A 15,033-nucleotide genomic window follows, 5' to 3' on the forward strand; every position below is an offset into this window, starting at 1 on the left:
TAGAACCAAAAAGAGAAGGCGTGAGGAAGTAAAGTGAAAAGACAGAACCGAGAGGGAGAGGCTGTGGGGAAGTAAAGTAAAAGGGCCATCAGTCTTGCAAAACATGTCCGGGAATGGCCAGCTGTGTTACAGGGGATGTGTTAATCTCTTCTTTTCACAGGTGGGCAGGGTCAGATTATCTCCTTGTGAACCGAACAAAGGCGCTTTAGTTTAACAGTCAGGCAGAGGAGCAGGGTCCTCTGAGGCAGGCCAGCACATATGATTATAATAACAGCAATGAAAAGCAAGTCAAAGAAACAGTTCTACAAGAGTGCATGGGTACAATGTGGGGAATATAGCCAATATTTTATGGTAACTATGGTGGCTCAGACAGTAAAGCGTCTGTCTACAATGCGGGAGACCTGGGTTCGAGCCCTGGGTTGGGAAGATCCTCTGGCGAAGGAAACGGCAATCCACTCCAGTGCTATTGCCTGGAAAATCCCACGGACAGAGAAGCCTGGTAGGCTACAGTCTATGGGGTCACAAAGAGTCGGACACGACTGAGCAACTTCACTTTCATAAGTGGAATATAACCTTCAAAAATTGTGAACTATTATATTGTATACCTATAACATATAATATGTACATTAACTATATTTCAATTTTTTACTTTTCCCTGGTTTTAATCATTGCATTATGGATATGTAATACTTTCCTTCTTAGGAGATACTCACTGAGGTATTTCAGTGTAAAAGGGCTTGATCTGTGCAAGTTACTCTCAAATGGTTTGGGAGAATTCACACACACACACACACACACACACACACACAGAAGGGAATGTAAGAAAGCCAAATGCTAACAAGTACAGAATCTGGATGAAGGTATACAGGAAATCTCCGCATAGTTCTTATAACTTTATCCTAAATTTGAAACTATTTCAAAATAAAGTTTTTAAAATGTAGTAAGTTTTAAATATGTCCAAAACAGAACTTCTGATTCCTCACCAAACCTGCTCCCTCCATAGACTCAGCTTAGACAACGTCAGCTCTTTCCTTTCCAGCTGCTCAGACTGAAACCGGTATTTGGTGTCATTTCCAGGGCTCTGAAGAGCTCCAGTACCATAGTTCTTTATGTCTCAGTGCAGAGAAGAATTCGGTGAAAGCAGAGTGGTAGATGAGACGTGATTTATTAGAATAGGATGCCTGTGAGGCTTGCAAGTGGACAGGTGAGGAATGCCACACCCGAGAACTTACTGGGCTACAGTTTTACAATCAAAGGATAAGTGGGGAGGGGGAGAAGACCTTCTTTGTCTTCCTTGAGTAGACGTGATGTTTTCATCATTAGTTCATCCTCCGGGTTGTACAGGGAAGTTTTCTAGTCCCTGTGTGGTCAACTAGGTCCACAAATTATTTTATGTGTGCAGAGAGCATGTCCTAGAGATCAAGAACTCACTTGCTCACTGGGCAAGATGTAGGGCTCATGCCACAGTTTTTTTTATTGTTGTGGGGCATGCCTCATGCTTCTGTTGCATGGTTTTGTTGCTAAGCAAGCCTGCTTGGTTCTGTGGTTAAGCAAACCTGCTTTCTCGAGTAACCATTAACTTACAGGGGTCTCCCATATTTTTCTACTTACAATCCCCTACGGCGATTAACTACTTAATCACCTTGGAATCTTCACACACACACATTAATCACCTTGGAATCTTCACACACACACACACACCAATCCACGTGAAAATCCTACCAGATGCAACTTCAAAATATGTCCAGAATCCCATCATTTCTCCCACTGCCAGCTCACTAGTCTGGACACCTCATCCTGCTCAATAACTCCTCACTGATCTCCCTGCTCCCTGCCGCCGCCCCCCCCCCCACCCCCCACTCCAAGAGGGATTCAGTTAAAACATAAGCCAGATCATGCCACCCTTTGCTCAGAACTCTCTGAGGTCTTACAGAGGTCTACCAGTGTAAGCAGGTAAGCGAAGAGGTCCCTGGAGAAAGAGAAGCAGAAATGGCTTTTCTTGACATAAGGGAAGCCATTCTGGCCTAAGCCATTTTATGATCTAAGCCTGGCCACAAAGCTTGCCCTTGAACAGTTCTCGGTAATGAATGATCTTAAGGGAACAATAGCATGCAGAAAAGAGGCAGTCAAACAATATCGCGGTGATAAAACGCAGTCCCAGTTCCTCCTCAAGGGATTATGCATAACAATTCACCTTTGAGTATTGCAGGAACTACAGTCCCCACCCAGGTAGAGTTGACCCTCTCAACTTCCATCAACTGAAGTTTGGACTCTTAGTCAACCCTGGCCCCAATTCTATGAGGAATTCTTCATGAATATGCACGTACCCTTAGCTTAAAAGTGAAAGCGAAAGCTGCTCAGTGGTGTCCAACTCTGTGACCCTATGGATTATATAGTCCATGGAATTCTCCAGGCCAGAATACTGGAGTGGGTAGCTGTTCCCTTTTCCAGGGCATCTTCCCAGCCCAGGGATCAAACCCAGGTCTCCCGCATTGCAGGCGGATTCTTCACCAGCTGAGCCTCCCCCAGTTTTGCTGTTCAGGGAGTCAGTGCTTTGGGAGATTCCCCATGCTCTCCTTATTGACTACAGAAAATTTCCCTCCTCCTCCTATCTTTGGCTTGGCAGTGTCTACTGGTTCAACACCCACCAAAAGGCAAACCCAGTTTTGGAGTAACACAAGGATCCCCGGGGCTAGGTCCCTACTGCTTCTCAGACCTCCTCTCCCAGCCCCGGTCCCTCAGTGACGCTGACCAGGAGCTGGACAAGCGCCCCCTACAGGGCTTCTGTCTCAGGTGTTCACTGGGCCGGGCTCACTCCCTCACCTCCTTCCTGGGGCGCAGCCCCTACCTCTCCTTTGCTCTCTCTCCCCTCACCTCCTTTTATTTTCCTTCAAGGCATTTGTTTCTACCCTCCAAGCTGTGTAGCTACTTGTTCATGACATTTCTCTCCACAAGAACAAAAGCTTCCTGAGCGCAATCACTATTTCCCCAGCATTCGAGCACCGTGCCAGACAGGTTTCAGTTAATATTTACCAAACAAGTAACTGGACGTCGAAAACGTTCCCTGGGGAATGGAACGTCTGATTTGGATCAAAGGGAAGGAGAGAAAGCGCAGGCAGGAGTCAGAGTGGGAGCTGATGGGTAAGCTGGGCCTTCAGGAGTCACAATGATGGACAGGGCCTGATGGCGAAGGCAGAGGGGGATGCGTCTGTCCTCCCAGCTCCCATCCTCTGACTCAGGCCAACAAGAGAGGGATTTGGGGGTGCAGCCCCACTGGCAAGGATGCTCCGGGGGTCCCCCGGTCCCAGCTCTCGCTGGTTCCCCAGGGCCTCCATGGGTCTTCCTGGCCGCTAATTCTCACCACCACACTCCCCTTTTGCAGGTGAGGACACTTGGCGAGTGACTTGGCCCAAGGCCCTTGGGCGGCCCCCACCCCCACCCCCAGCAGGAACCTGTAAGTACAGCAGATCCACTCTGGCAGGGCTCTTCTCTGGGAGTGGAAAAAAGCCGTACTTGGCCTGGTGGAAAGAAGCTCTCCCCGGGGAATAGGCCGGGGCGCGGGCTCTGGGGGAATGGTGGGGGTGGGGTCTGAAGGCTGGAGGCCCCCCCGGAGGTCCGGCGGCCTCGCTAGAGAGGAAGGACCGGCCCAGACAGACCCCCTTGCCCGGGCTGTCCAGGCCCCCCAACTCGCCCCCGACACCTCCCCCAGCCCACCATGGGGAAGGCCCTCGCAGACTGGGGGGTTCACCCGGGAACACCCCACCTCCCGGCCCGTGGGTCGCGGCCAAATAAGGCCGGGCTGCCATGGCTCCGCCCCTGCCCGCCGCCGCACATTCTTCTGCCTTGTAAGGCCCGGAGCCGCGCCCCGCCCCGCGCCCAGACCCCACCGACGGCCCGCCGGTCCCGGCTCCGCAGCCGCTCCGCGCACCGCGCCAGCACCTTCTCCGCACCAGGTGGGAGCCCCGCGGCCCGGGGGTCTGGGGTGGGCGGTGTGACGGCCGCGGCTGGGACATGGGGACGCGAGGCGGAGGCGGGGTTCGCAGGGTCTCTGGGCAGGGACAGATCGTGGGGCTGGGGCTGCGAGGTTGCTCCGTCCTACGGGGATTCGGGCGGCGGCTGGGCAGCAGGGAGACTGGACAAGCTCTGGGAACCAGTGGGCCTGCAGCAAGGGAAGACTGTCCAGGCCCTGCCCCTTCGCTGTGAAGTTAGAGATGCTGAGCCCAGAACTCGAGGTGTCCCGGAGGACGGGAGGGGCCTGGGGTCGCTGCTCTAGAGGACGCATCTGTGTCACAGACGGGAAACAGCCCTGCCAGGCTCCCGCGGAGCGTCCCTGACCCCTCCCCTATCTCCTGAGGCAGGAAAGAAGGATGAAGACAGGGGTAACTTGTCTCCGCCATCACACCAACGCTGAATGCCATCTCCGGGGCTTCCCTGCTCTGAACCCGCTGCCCCCCTAGGCCTGCTGGGTGGGGAAGCTTGGCCAAGGGCTGTAGGGCTCATCCCCTGTACCCCCTGGCCTGACAAGGCCCTGGGCTGCAGGAAGTGGTCCCCACTCCTTCCCAGCCCTGCAGCTGCTCTGGCTACTTCAGGAAAAAGTCAGATAACTCCCCCTCAGGGGAGGCGAGTTTACCAACAAGGCAGCTGGCACTGCCAGCCATTGAGACCCTGAGGTAATGGGGGACACAGGCCGTGTCTTTGCTGTTACCGGGGTTTCTGGGGTCAGAAGTGGGGAGGTGGCACCTAGCTGTAGCAGGCCAAGGACCAGTTATATCTGATCCCTGGTGTCTAGGACCCCCAGGAGGAGGCGGCGATGGCTCCAGGTCTTAAGAGCTCAGCCTGGCTCTGACCCCAGTTCCTCAATCAAGCCTACAAACTGCCTCTGGTCACAAGAGTGCCCCTCAACTCCCATCGGCCCACCAAGAAAGGCCATTTGCCACCCCCAGACCTAAGCCTAGCCCAGGGGTCCCGGCTTCCAGTTGGACTCTATCCCTCTTATGGGCACACCAGTTCTTTTAATTGCACAGTGGGGGCACCCCATTTTCCCCACCCTGCGAAGTTCAGTGCTCCAAGCCCTGTCATGGCCCCTCAAGAGAAGAGGGTGGGGATGGGGCGGCCATGGAGACAGGGCGGCCAAGCCAGGATCAGAGCAGTGGGTGAGCTCTTGGCCACTCCTGCCACATCTGCCCTAGAACTGTACAGATGGGGGTGGCAGTGACTGATGGGGACCATGACAGTCTCTGCTGGGCGTGGTGGACTTCTCCTCGGCTGCCTTCTGTGGGCATCATGAGTTAAAGTTTCCAGAGAACACCCGGCTCGGGGAAGAACTGGGCCCCTCGAAGCACTCATACAGGAGAGGGTGGCACTCCCTGCCCACGGCACTGTCCCACCCCCACCCTTTCCTAAAGGGAAAGGCTTCTGTCTACCCACCTTGAACCACACGAGAAGCACCGAGGGCCAGGTATGTGGGTGCAGGGGGACAGTCTATAACTATAAGCAGTTGTGCTTGTGGGGAAAGGCTGGGGCTGGCCAACATCCCAGCTCAGGGTTTAAGATCTCAAAGGCCAAAGATCCAGAATGGCTTGAACAAGGTCATGGGATAAAGGCCTGGAAGACAGATTGAGGAGCAGTTAAGGCTTCTTGCAGATCCTCAACCACAAGACTCAGGACAGAGGAAAGAGGGGGCAGCAGTCCTGGGGCCCCAAACTGCCCAGAAGCCATGACAAGAGTTCAGGGAAAGAGCCCCTCGTTGCGTCTCGTTTCCCCATCTGTAAGTGGGATCAGTAGACTGGCTGCAGCTGCCTTCAAGGTCATTCACTAAACAAGCATCTGTGACTGCCACCGTGGGCTTAGGTATAATTCAGGGTGCTTACACCAGCCCTGACTGATTGTGATGGAGAGAGACCTTTAAGTGCTTGCTGTCAAAGCCAGGGTGGGGGAACTGCTCCCCAAGGGCTGTCTGAAGAACTGGGCTCAATAAGGAAGGGTGTTTCAGGGGGAGAACCAAGAAATAAAGTCTGGGGGTATCTGGGAGCAGCCAGAGGTCCAGCTGGGCAGGATCACAGCTGGCAAGAGGGATGGCAAGGCAAGTCAGAGAGCAGGGTAGGAGAGGCTCAGAGGGCCTCCTTCTGTGCCAGGCCTGATGGGAGAGGGGGATGGAAGGCACCCTCAAGGGCTTCAGGGTGAAGTACTGGGGTCTGCATGCAATGGGAGAGACTGGCTGGAGGCTCTGAGGCCAGGCCTAAACCAATGTGACGGGCAGCTGGGGTGCTCAGTCCAGGGAAGTTCTATGCTTCTGTAAACACTGAAGAGGGAGAACAAAGAGCAGGGCCCAAATCAGGTCTGTCCCCCGCCCTAAGGGGCTGGTCAAGTGTGGACAGGTGGGGGGAAGGGAGGCTGCCCAGTGCGCTGGCCTTCCAGAACCTCCAGAGGAGGGAGAGGAGGAGGAGGAATGTGAGGAATGCAGGGCCGCCTACCGGCTCCTTCCTGCTGCTGGGGGCAGGGAGCCTCGGAGCCTCTCCAAGGCTGCCCACCTTGTCACTGGGAGAGAGATGGATGGTGTGAATGCTCTTGAGGATTAAGGGAGATAAAGCACGGAAGTGGTTGGCACCGAACCCAATCCTAAGTGTCTACCCACACCATGACAGCAGAAATAGCTTCCTCTGGGCCGGGCACCATGCCAGGGGCTTTTCGGGTACAAGTCAATGGATCCCTTTGGCTGGGCACTCCTATCCATTCCAGATGAGGAAACACTTCAGAGAGGTAGAGGAAGTTGTTTCAGAGCATGTCACAAGGCCAACACTGGCTGCTTCTGTGGTGAGCCGGGTGGCAAGAGCCCCCAGCCTATAGGAGCACGAAGGCCAGGCACAGCCGAGTGGGGTGGGGGTAGGCCAGAAGCTTCTCTGGCCCAGGGTCACTGGCTCGCCCATCTGCACCCTCTGCCTATAGGAAAGCCCCACACGCCTGCAGCCAAGATGTCTAGTAAACGGGCCAAGGCCAAGACCACCAAGAAGCGGCCACAGAGGGCCACGTCCAATGTGTTCGCGATGTTTGACCAGTCCCAGATCCAGGAGTTTAAGGAGGCCTTCAACATGATCGACCAGAACCGGGACGGCTTCATCGACAAGGAGGACCTGCACGACATGCTGGCCTCGATGGGTGAGCAGAGGCGGGGCTGGGGGGCCGAGTGGGCCCACGAGGGCTGCAGCTGGAGCAGGTGGTGGGGCGGCTCATCCCTCAGGGAACACTTCCTGTGTACCAACTGAGGTGCCCACCCTGGAGATGAGCTGCCACCTCTTTCTCCATTTAACAGACAGGGAAACTGAGGCACTGAGCAGTTCGGCACTTGAACCCAGACAGGCCCACGCCTGCCTCAGGCAGATCTGTGGTTCTACCACTTCACTGAAGGAAAAGGGTCAGCAGCTACAAAACTGCACAGACTTTCCATTGTACAGATGGGGAAACTGAGGCCTAGAGTGGAGGCCAGGGCACCTTCTTGCTCCCTCAGAGGTCACCTGTGTCAGACTCTGAGAGGCGGACTCCAGTGACTTCCCCAGACTCAGAATCTCAGAGCTGAAAGGCCTCAGGAATCTAGCACCTCGCACCATTGCTCAGATGGGGAAACTGAGGCCCAGAGGCCAGGCCTCCAGACACCAAGGTGGTCTGCCTCCACATGACTCCCTGTGCACTGGCCACAGACAACCCCCCTCAGCCCCTTTCATCCAGGTGAAAGCATCTGGGTCAGACACCAGCTGGGGGGTGGTCTCAGGTAGCAGAGGAGGCAGCCTATGGCAGTCATGCTGAGTCAGTCCCTGGCACCGCCCCTCACTGAGCAGCCCCACTCAGGCCCGTGTGTGCATCCCAGGGGGTCTGGTGAGAGGGGCAAATGACCTAGCGGGACCAGGAGGGCGGACACTGGACACTGTCCCCACCCTCAGCGCCACACCTCTCCCAGCTTCAGGCCAGACTCACCTGGAGGCTCCTCCCTGGGGAGTCAGGGGCAGGAAGGAAGAGTGAGGCCTGGGCAGGACAGGAGCTGTGTGTCTGTCACAGCTCTTCAGATCCCACGGGGACACAGCAGAATGTAGGGCTCAGAGGAGACAGGGACACAAAGACTCCTTCCCATTTAGGAGGTAGAACCCGGGCTTCCCAGGTGGCCCAGTGGTCAGGAATCCACCTGCCAATGCAGGAGACGCAGGTTTGGTCCCTGAGTCGGAAGATCCCCTGGAGTAGGAAAGGACAACCCGCTGCAGTATTTTCTTGCCTCCATGGACAGAGGAGCCTGGTGGGCCACAGTCCATGGGATCGCAAAGAGTCAGATGTGACTAAGCAACTGAGCACACACACCTGGGCTCTCCACCCCAGAGACTAGACTGGATGTTTACCCAGAAAAACCCCCACTCCTGTTTGCAGCTCAAGTCAGTGGGTCCACAGATCAGTCAGGGTCTCTGGTTAAGAACATCACCCTCTGGGAATTCCCTGGCAGTCCAGTGGTTAGGACTCCGTACTTCCCCTGCGAGGAGTGTGAGTTTGATCCCTGGTAGGGGAACTAAGATTTTGTGGGTCACGTGGCACAGCTGAAAACAAGAATCAGAACCATCCTCCTCAGGTTTAAAAACAAGAGCAGCAAAGAATAGCTTCCCTGGTGGCTCAGATGGTAACAACAAGAGCAGCAAACAATAGAACAGTAATAACAAGCAGCAGCTCTGCAGATATGATCTTAAATCTCAAAGGCAGGCGTGATTATCATTCTCACTTTATAAACGAGGAAACAGGCTCAGAGAGGTTAAGTAAGCTGCCCAAGGTCACACAGCTACAAAGTGGCAGAGCTGGGATTTGAACCCAGCAGCTGACCCGAGTCCGTAGGGCTGTGCCAGTCACTGTCCTGTGCATTTTACAGCTGTTGCCGTCCTCATCTTCGCAGTGCTCCTCAGGGACTGGGGAAGCAGGCACAGAGCTGGGATTCAGACCTTAGCCTGTGTGGCACCAAAGCTCACTGGTTTACCTACTGCCTAAACTGTGCCTAAGGCCTGGGGTCTGGCTGCCTGGCTTCACATGCTGGCTCCATTCCTCACTCGCGGTGTGACAGAGCACAGGTCACCTCACCTCTGAGGTGAAGCCTCAGGCCCCACATTGGTGAAGGGTAAGAAGGCCGAGCTGGTGGCACTTGAAGCCATAAGGCACACGGAGTGCCAAAGGCGGGCAGCAGTCAGCACAAGGGGCTCATATACCTCAGACAGTGCAACCCACGGGGACATCCAGACCCCAGACCCGAGGAGGAAATGGTCCAGGCCGCCAGGGGAGTGGGCGGTGATTATCAGTAGGGCGGGGCAGTCAGAGCCGCGTCCCAGAGAGAGGCTTTACAGTTTACCAAGGTAACTGCTGCTGCTGCTGCTAAGTCGCTTCAGTCGTGTCCGACTCTGCGCGACCCCATAGACGGCAGCCCACCAGGCTCCCTGGTCCCTGGGATTCTCCAGGCAAGAACACTGAAGTGGGCTGCCATTTCCTTCTCCAATGCAGCAAAGTGAAAAGTGCAAGTGAAGTTGCTCAGTCATGTCTGACTCTTAGCGACCCCATGGACTGCAGCCCACCAGGCTCCGCCATCCGTGGGATTTTCCAGGCAAGAACACTGGAGTGGGTGCCAGTGCCTTCTCGGACTAAGTTAACTAGTAAGCTCTAGTTTACTAACACTAGGGCTTCCCTGGTGGCTGAGATGGTACCTGTAATGCCGGGTTCGATATCTGGGTGGGGAAAATCCCCTGGAGGAGGGCATGGCTCTTCACTCCAGTATTCTTGCCTGGATAATTCCATGGACAGAGAAGCCAGGTGGGCTACAGTCCATGAGGTCGCAGAGGCGGACATGACTGAGTGACTACCTTTTCACACTTTTCAATAGTTTACTAAATTTACTCTCTTGTCCGTGGGGCTATGCAGGGAGGGGACGGGAGGTGAGAGCAGGCACGGATGGCCCTTCCCCACAGGGAAGAATCCCACGGACGAGTACCTGGAGGGCATGATGAGCGAGGCCCCGGGGCCCATCAACTTCACCATGTTCCTCACCATGTTTGGGGAGAAGCTGAACGGCACAGACCCCGAGGATGTGATCCGCAACGCCTTCGCCTGCTTCGACGAGGAGGCCTCAGGTCGGTCGGCAGCCTAGGGACAGAGGCCTGGATGGGGCTGGGGCCGCGCACCTTGCCCAGGCACCCCGCGTGCGCAAGTGGCACCTGACTGCACTGGCACCTCAGGGGCCCCCTCTGCCCCCAAAGGCCAGGACAGACATCATCTGTCCACCTGTTTCTGCCACCAGAATGATAAAAGCTGCTTCCTTGTTTTGTCCCCCCTGCAAAGGCTAAACTGAAACAGCCCACATCCCGCACGCCTTCCCACTTCTTAGCTCTCCTGTTGTCTTAACGCACTGGCTTCTGCTTTTGACCCTTCCAGAAACCAAACCATCTCAGGCCCGCGGGCCAACAGGTTACAGAAACCAGCGCCCCCCACCCTCAGCTCCTCCAAAGGGCTTCTCAGCCACTGCGGGTCTCTCCCGGGGACAGGCCTGTGGGACAGCGCTTCATTGGTTTCTCAGGGCCCAGAGGTGCACCACAGGCCTAAGCACGTTCAGAGCCTTTTCCAGATGGTGTCAGCTCCCTCACTAGGCTGGCATATTTTCCTCCCCATTTTCCAGATCAAACAGGCAAAGAAAGGTTAAGTTACTTGCCCAAGGTCACACAGCTAGAAAGAAGAGGAGATCAGCATTCAGAAGCAGGCAGTGGAGCTCTGGGGCCCAGGTTCTTCAAGCAGCACCGTCAGCACCCCCACAGCCCCAGGCAGGGCCACCCCAACCCTCACAGCCCCAGGGCCCCCATCCCCACCCCCAGAGAAACACCTCGCAGACAGCCCCACTGCAGAACTGTTCCCGCTGGGCCCTGGTGACCTCGAACTGAACAGACACCAGGGCTGTGTCTTTTCCTGGCTCCCCCCCCCACCCTCCAGCTACAAGGTCTGCGAGTCCTGGGGGGTGCCCCGGGCAGGGGGTGTGAGGTGTGTCTCAAGGCCCTGGCCCTGCGCCCCCTCCACCCCCCCTCCTCAGGTTTCATCCATGAGGACCACCTTCGGGAGCTGCTCACCACCATGGGTGACCGCTTCACAGACGAGGAGGTGGACGAGATGTACCGAGAGGCGCCCATTGATAAGAAAGGCAACTTCAACTATGTGGAGTTCACCCGCATCCTCAAACACGGCGCCAAGGACAAGGATGACTAGGCCATCCCAGCGCCCCCTGCCCGGCCCCTGTCCCAGCCACCTGCTCCCACATACACCGTCTGCACCAGCTCCATGCCCATGAGCCCAGAGCCCCCTCTCAGAGGACTCTCCCCCTGAAGGGCTGGGGCCCCAGCTCTGAGTGAAGGAAACGGGCTGAGAAAGCACAGCACCAGGCCAGGGACAGAGCCAGCAGGAGGCCGGTGACCCTCCAAGGAAACCCCATCTTCTCGGGAGCTGGGCCAGGGGGCTGGACCGGGAGACCCCGAGGGGAGGCCCCTAGGAGAGCCCCGGCCTCGGCTGTTGCCTGCCCGCTTCCGGGTGCCCCCCACAGGAAGGGCGCTGTGTCCTGGTCTGGGACACCACTCCACTTGCACCGCCCCTGCAAGCCCTTCCCCAGCCACTGCCACAAACACGAATCTCACCGAGGTCCCCTCTCAGAGGACAGGGTGCCACTCCCCTCCCCGACACCGTGCCCGGCCACGAGAACACACCCCACCCCCCCGGGAGTGTGCTCTGGAAGATGCAAGAGGGCGGACGTTCGTCTTGGGGAGGCAGAGCCTCTAACAGAAGGTTGAGCACTGCTTTGGGTGTGTATGTCTGTGGCTGGGGTGAAATAAAGGTGCCCTGAGGCCCCAAACACCTCCCACCCTCTCCTTCCCCAGTGGCTGCCCTGTCCTTCCCTCCACCCCGACTACCACCCCAGGGCAGGCTCAGCTGAGACCAGACCAGCAGCGGGAGCAGGCAGATCCTGAGGGGAGACCCTCTCCTGGGAGGGAGCGAGCAGAGGGGGCAGTACCCACCACAGCAAACCCCAGTGGGGGTTCTGAGGCTCTGAGAGGGCAGGGGTCAAGGTCACAGCCTTCAGGACTTGAGCCTGGTCTCCAGGGTTCCCTCAATGCTTCTGGGAAGCCAGGTGGTCCTAGAAGAGCAGGGAGGCTTTGGGAGCTGTGAGGATGGTACATCCCCTTCACTTGGGGATGGAGATGAGAAAGAATGGATTCCCTGCGGGCAGATACCAGGTGTCTGGGTGCACCCTCCACCGCTGGAGGGTCGGTTCTGTCACGTGACCAGCAGCACAGCAAGCCACAGCTTTTCACATCCCACATGTGCAAGAGACCAGCAGGACTGGGATACCCTGTTACAGTTGACAGTGGGGACACTGATGACGGTGCCTGGAGCCTAAGGGGAAGGGAAATACTACTTGAATGAACAGAGTCAACAGGGACAGGGACGGCCTGAGGTCACCCAGTGGGTCTGAGGCAGAGGGAGAGCTGGTCCCTGGCCTCTGGACCTTCCATGGGGTTCAGGCCAGGACTGGACACATCCCATCTGCACCCAGCAGGAAGCAGGTGCTGCTGCCTTCCCTAAAGGTGTGAGGTCAGAGCCAAAGGAGCGCCAAGCACTAAGGGGACCCTGCACCGGTCCAGGAAGCCGAACCTCCTCCAGGCCACTGCCCCAACGTAGGCACCCAGCCCCTTCCAGAAGAAAGCCACGAAAGCCCTTCTCTTGCCTCCAAATTGAGCCCCAGAAATCCCTGAGGTCAACTTTAGATGGAGCCAGCCCCAAACGAGTTCCAAACGGGTCCAAATGCTCCCCAGACTCAGTCCCAACCATACCATACCCTTGACTCGGACCCCAGATTGTGGGCCCTGAGCAACCCTCAACCCAACCTGACACTGAGCTTGGCTACCCACTCACTGGGACCAATTCCCGGGACTCCCAGAGCACTGGCCATGCATGCAGGACACCAGGGTCCAGGTCTCTCGGCGGAGCCACTGTGGTACCAAAGGCCTTCCTGAAGAAGGCGGGGACGTGGGGTCAGGAACAAACCTCCTTGGTCTCAACCCCCAGTTGTGCCACAAGCCTCCTCCCCCTCCACCCCAGAGAGAAAGAGTCACACCCAGGGGTGGCAGGATGGAGCCAGTGCGGCCTCACCAGTTTCAGAGCTGGTGGGGGGCTGAAGGAACCCAGGTGATGGGAAGAGGGAAGCATTCTGTGTGTCGATGGGCAGGACCAGGAGGAAGCTGCAGAAAGCGCTAAGGAAGAGGGTACTGCAAGGAATGGAGATAATCTGAACAAAAGTCCGGGAACAGGAATGCATGTGGCACAGACGTAGGACCCAAAAGGAAGGCGATTTTCACTCGTTAATTTATTACCATCTCACAGCAGCCTCAGAAAAGCAGCAGCAGGTGTTTTATTTCTTACAGGCAGCATTTAGAGGTAATAGCGAAGGACCCCTAAAGTTGCGATGTCTGGCACAAAACTCAGAAGAGACACACGTGCACACAAAGACCAGTGGACTTAAATGATGAAGACTGAATGTTTCTGTAAGGCCAGAGAAACTGTGAGCAAAGCTAAAACAGAGGACAGATGGGGAGAAAATATTTGTAGCATGACTAATTTTTTTAAGTTAATGACACTATCCTATAAAACGAACTTCAATCATTCAATAAGAAAAAGGGAATTTCCTGGTGGTCCAATGGTTAGGACTCTCAGGCACTTTCACTACCAGGACCAGGGTTCAATCCCTCATCGGGGAACTAAGATCCCTACAAGCCAAAAAAAAAAAAAAAAAAAAGCCATGTCAGTAGGGAAAAAATGGGCAAATAATATGAAAAAAAAAAAATCTCAGAAGAAATACAAACACTTAATAAACATGCTTTATTTTATTGGCTGCATCTCAGTTCCCCGACCCATGTCCTCGGCAGTGAAAGCCGAGTCCTGATCACTGGAATGCCAAGGAATTCCCTAAAACTCATTTTTTAATTAAAAAAAAAATTTTGTTTTATACCGGACTACAGTTGATGTACAATGTTGTGTTAGTAAAACTCATTTTTTAGAAATGGTGAATTTTTACTGTATTAAGGAATTAATATCTAAAAGAAAAAGTTGTAGAATCTAATAGACAAATAAGAAAAGTGTATAAACAGGAGACTCACAAAAGGGGAATTTCAACCAACAAGAAAAATCTATCAACCTCACTGGTGTTCAGAAAGCAAAAACAAGAGACCACTTCATACTCGTCAGATTGCCAATCAGAGACACAGATAATACCAAACACTGGCAAAGATGGAGAGGAGGGGGAATCCCCCTACGCTGGCTGATAGGGGACAGACTGGTCCGCCACGCAGGACAGCATTTGCCAGCATTTGTGAACAAGTGAAGCCCCTCTGGCTCAGAAACTCCACAGCTACAGACATCTCCCAGAGAAACTGGGGGCAAGCCCAGAGGGGCAGGACACCATGTCCACTGCCCCCACACAGATGGCAGCAGGGCCTTGGAGAGACCCCGAGAAGCCCCATACCTGTCACAAGGAGAAGGAGTAAGAAATGTGACAGACGCATGCTGTGGAATACCGTGCAGCATTCCGATGCAATGAATCAATGTTCCTGCATCAACACAGACAGATATTAAAAACGGGTTTGATCCCTGGTTTGGAAAGATTCCACATGCTGAAGGCAACTAAACCCGAGCACAACTACTGAGCCTACGTTCTAGAGCTTTCGAGCATAGAGCCTATGCTCTGCAACAAGAGAAGCCACCACAATGAGAAGCCAGCACACGGCAATGAAGAGTAGCCCCCACTCGGCGCAAGGAGAGAAAGCCTACACGCAGCAACGAAGACCCAGAATGGCCCCAATTTTTTTAATTAAAAAAAAAAATCATATAATTCTTCACATGCCCACCCCCGTTTCATAGATGAGGTCTAGGGGATCCAAGGTCACTGTGGAGAACCAAGACTCGGACTAGAGGTTAAGTTGGTTAACCTATTAT

At 55.2% G+C, this 15,033-nt stretch overlaps 1 protein-coding gene across 1 annotated transcript; it reads left to right on the plus strand.

The window, feature by feature from the left end:
- The first annotated feature begins 3,824 nt into the window (after positions 1-3,824).
- MYL9 (myosin light chain 9) lies at positions 3,825-11,896 on the plus strand. Its single transcript, XM_055544950.1, has 4 exons — positions 3,825-3,953; positions 6,946-7,155; positions 9,978-10,139; positions 11,087-11,896. The coding sequence occupies exons 2-4, from the start codon at positions 6,972-6,974 to the stop codon at positions 11,257-11,259; spliced, it is 519 nt and encodes a 172-aa protein (XP_055400925.1). The 5' UTR covers positions 3,825-3,953; positions 6,946-6,971; the 3' UTR covers positions 11,260-11,896.
- The last annotated feature ends 3,137 nt before the right edge of the window (positions 11,897-15,033 follow it).

Source organism: Bubalus kerabau, chromosome 13, assembly GCF_029407905.1.
Source record: "Bubalus kerabau isolate K-KA32 ecotype Philippines breed swamp buffalo chromosome 13, PCC_UOA_SB_1v2, whole genome shotgun sequence".
NCBI classification, from domain to species: Eukaryota; Metazoa; Chordata; class Mammalia; order Artiodactyla; family Bovidae; genus Bubalus; species Bubalus kerabau.

Coding starts and splice junctions, on each gene's coding strand:
- MYL9 (XM_055544950.1), top strand. CDS start 6,972: ATGTCTAGTAAACGGGCCAAGGCCAAGACCACCAAGAAGCGGCCACAG. Junction 7,156..9,977: donor CGACATGCTGGCCTCGATGG/GTGAGCAGAGGC, acceptor CCTTCCCCACAG/GGAAGAATCCCACGGACGAG. Junction 10,140..11,086: donor CTTCGACGAGGAGGCCTCAG/GTCGGTCGGCAG, acceptor CCCCCTCCTCAG/GTTTCATCCATGAGGACCAC.